This window comes from Saprolegnia parasitica (assembly GCF_000151545.1).
Source record: "Saprolegnia parasitica CBS 223.65 unplaced genomic scaffold supercont2.434, whole genome shotgun sequence".
Classification (NCBI taxonomy): domain Eukaryota; phylum Oomycota; class Saprolegniomycetes; order Saprolegniales; family Saprolegniaceae; genus Saprolegnia; species Saprolegnia parasitica.
Genome location: NW_012156828.1, coordinates 3,709 through 6,472, shown reverse-complemented (window position 1 = coordinate 6,472; position 2,764 = coordinate 3,709). Strand labels below are relative to the sequence as shown.

The 2,764-nt window shown below is 57.7% G+C and overlaps 1 protein-coding gene across 1 annotated transcript; it reads left to right on the top strand.

The window, feature by feature from the left end:
* Positions 1-329: 329 nt before the first annotated feature.
* On the top strand, positions 330-2,036 carry SPRG_17034 (hypothetical protein; the record flags this gene model as incomplete). The annotated part of the gene is made up of 2 exons (XM_012356321.1): positions 330-1,036; positions 1,115-2,036. The coding sequence occupies 2 exons, from the start codon at positions 330-332 to the stop codon at positions 2,034-2,036; spliced, it is 1,629 nt and encodes a 542-aa protein (XP_012211711.1).
* Between the last annotated feature and the right edge of the window lie 728 nt (positions 2,037-2,764).

Sequence of the window (2,764 nt, the reverse complement as noted above, 5' to 3'; positions counted from 1 at the left end):
TGTGTGGAGCGTGAACGTTGCAATGCATCGCCGTCTCACTGCTGTTGTTGCTATGGAGGAAGAACGAGCTAGACAACGCCGTCTCTTCCTAGAGACCAACACCGAGTGCTGTTGCACGAGGAACCCTTGTGCAGCTCGGCGTTGGACGGGACACAGGTCCACGGTGCAGAAAACGAGCGAGCCAGTACCGACGTGATCATCGCGGCGTCTGAGTCAGACAACGCTGGCATTAGAAGGGCAATACCACGGTCCAGCAGCCACGACAAGGTAGCAAGCTGGTGGGCTCGGCACTCACTTTTCCTTTTTCCTCATCGGGTGTGGGCAGCAGCATGAGCACTGCCAAGGAGTTTATTTCTGCCGAGCGCGTCTCGTACTTGCACTCGGTCGACAAGGTGACTGCGGACCACGCTGACGACTACGAAGCCACCAAGACGCCCGGCGACCTCGAAGACGGTGCGCTCCGTGTCGGCGGTGCCCCGGTGTACACGTCGGCCGAGTGTCTCTCCATTCTTTTCCAGTATGCAATGATCGGTATCGTCTACGGCGGCGTCAGTGGCATGCGCTACGCCGTCGTGAACGGCTACTATGCTCTCGAGACGAACGTGGCCAACTCGGCCAAGGCGCTTTTGACGCTCGGCTGGTCGCTCAAGGTCGTCTTTGGTGTCCTCAACGACTGCTTCCCGATCTTTGGTTACCACCGCAAGCCGTACATGGTCCTCGGCTGGTTTCTCTGCGGCGCCGTCCTCCTCTTCATTGCGATCCGCGACAACGGGGAGCAGGGCTCGCAGACCGACGGGCCAGTCTTTATCCTCCTCGCGACCATTGCGTGTTTTTGCTACGTTATGGCCGACGTCGCCCAGGATGCGCTCATGCTGGCGGTCGCCCAGCGTGAGCCCGAAGCCGTCCGCGGTCGCCTCCAGTCGCTCTCGTACGCGACGCGCCAGATCTTTTTGGGTCTCATCCAGTTTGTGTCGGGCATCTGCCTCAACTCGGATCGCTTTGCCGGCGACTTTGACTGGGACATTGGCATCAACGGGTACTTTTGGATTCTGGCAATTCCGTCGTGCTTGAACGTGCTCGTGTGCTACTTCTTCGTCAAGGACGAGAAACACAGCCGCGTCGACGTTGGCTCGTACTTTGGCAAGTTCTGGGACCTCGCTCAGAAGCGCGCCGTGTGGCAGGTCCTCCTCTTCAACTTCCTCTTTGGCTTGTTCCAGGCGATCACGTCGACGGCCGGTGACTACGTCGCCTTGTACTGGGCCAAGGTCGAGAACCTCAACCAGCAGATTGTCGGTGTCGTGACCCAGCTCCTCTTTGCGGCCGTCATCACGGCGACGGGCACCTATGGCACGCACTGGAACTGGCGCTACGTGCTCGTCATCACGATCCTCGTCACCGTCTCGATTGACGCCGTGGTCCAGTTCTGCACGATCTTCGCTGTCCTTCGCAGCCAGTGGTTCTACCTCGGCGTGCCGCTCATGGAAACGATTCCGGTCGGTATCAACTTTATCGTTGGCACGTACGTCATTGTCGAGCTCGCCGAGGTCGGCAACGAAGGCGTCATGTACGGTCTCCTCACGACGATCTCGAACCTCCCGAGCACCTTTGGCACGATCATCACCAACGTCGTCGACAGCCAGCTCAACTACAGCAAGAAGCTCATCTTCGACGATGCGCCCGAGACGCGGACGGCCGTCGCGTACTCGTACATCATTTCGTACTCGTGCATGGTGCTCGGCTGCCTCTGGGTGTTCCTCCTCCCGCCGCAGCGCGCCGCCGTCGCCGAGCTCAAGAAGAACGGCGGCAGCCACCCCAAGGTGGCCGCGCTCATCTTTGTCACGCTCTTTGTCGTGCTCGTCACGTCCATCACGGGCAGCTTGATGTCCATGTTCCCGAGCACGAGCTGCTTCCTTCTCGCGGGCGGCAAGGTGCCGTGCCCGGAAGGCACGCCGCACACGTACCTCGCCATCATCTTCGTGCCCGGTGCCATCGTCGCACTCTTTGCCGCGTACAAGCTCTTCATCGCCAAGAAGTAGTCGGGTGTCCTACCTCCGGTTGTGTCGTTCAACTGACAAGTCGAACCAAAGTGTCGTGTTATCCATACGTTTGTTTTTGGATGAACCTACGATTTGATTTGGCAGCCTCGCCCCGATGTGCAGCCAAGTAGAAATGCTGCGCACGGGGCTGTGTTCATTCAGCAATTCTCGAGCTCCAGCACTAACTACAGTGGTGGACGTTCGCACCTTGGACAGAGCATTTCCAGGCTACCAGACCCTCGGCTTCTGACACGCTGCAAACGCATGCAACACTGTTTCAAGCTCGCATCTGTAGCATCGTCCAAGGTCTATCGATACTCGCGTGTATGCCGCCTCGTAGCGTGTGATTTCCAGCGCAAGAGTGTGCACCTCGACAAGGCCGATGAAATTGGTATTGTTGTTGAGCCGACATCGTGTACCTCAGATCGCCCGCTTGTTTCCGTGCGCGTAGCTTAAGTCTGGTCGTAGCATGACGTGTCAAATTCTCTATGGTACACTGTTCATTGACGACTTATTGCAACATCCCAAGCCAATGTCAAGGCAGAAGGAAACGAGATACTTCTGCATGTTGTCACGGTCTCGTAATTGTGTCGTCGATGAGGGACTCGAGCTCGCGAGATCCCTTTTTAGCGTAATCGTGATGTGCACAATGGCCTTTTCCGTCGTCGGGCAGTCGACCCTGCACTAATTATGCGGACGTACCGCGTACCAGAATGGGATTCTACGTG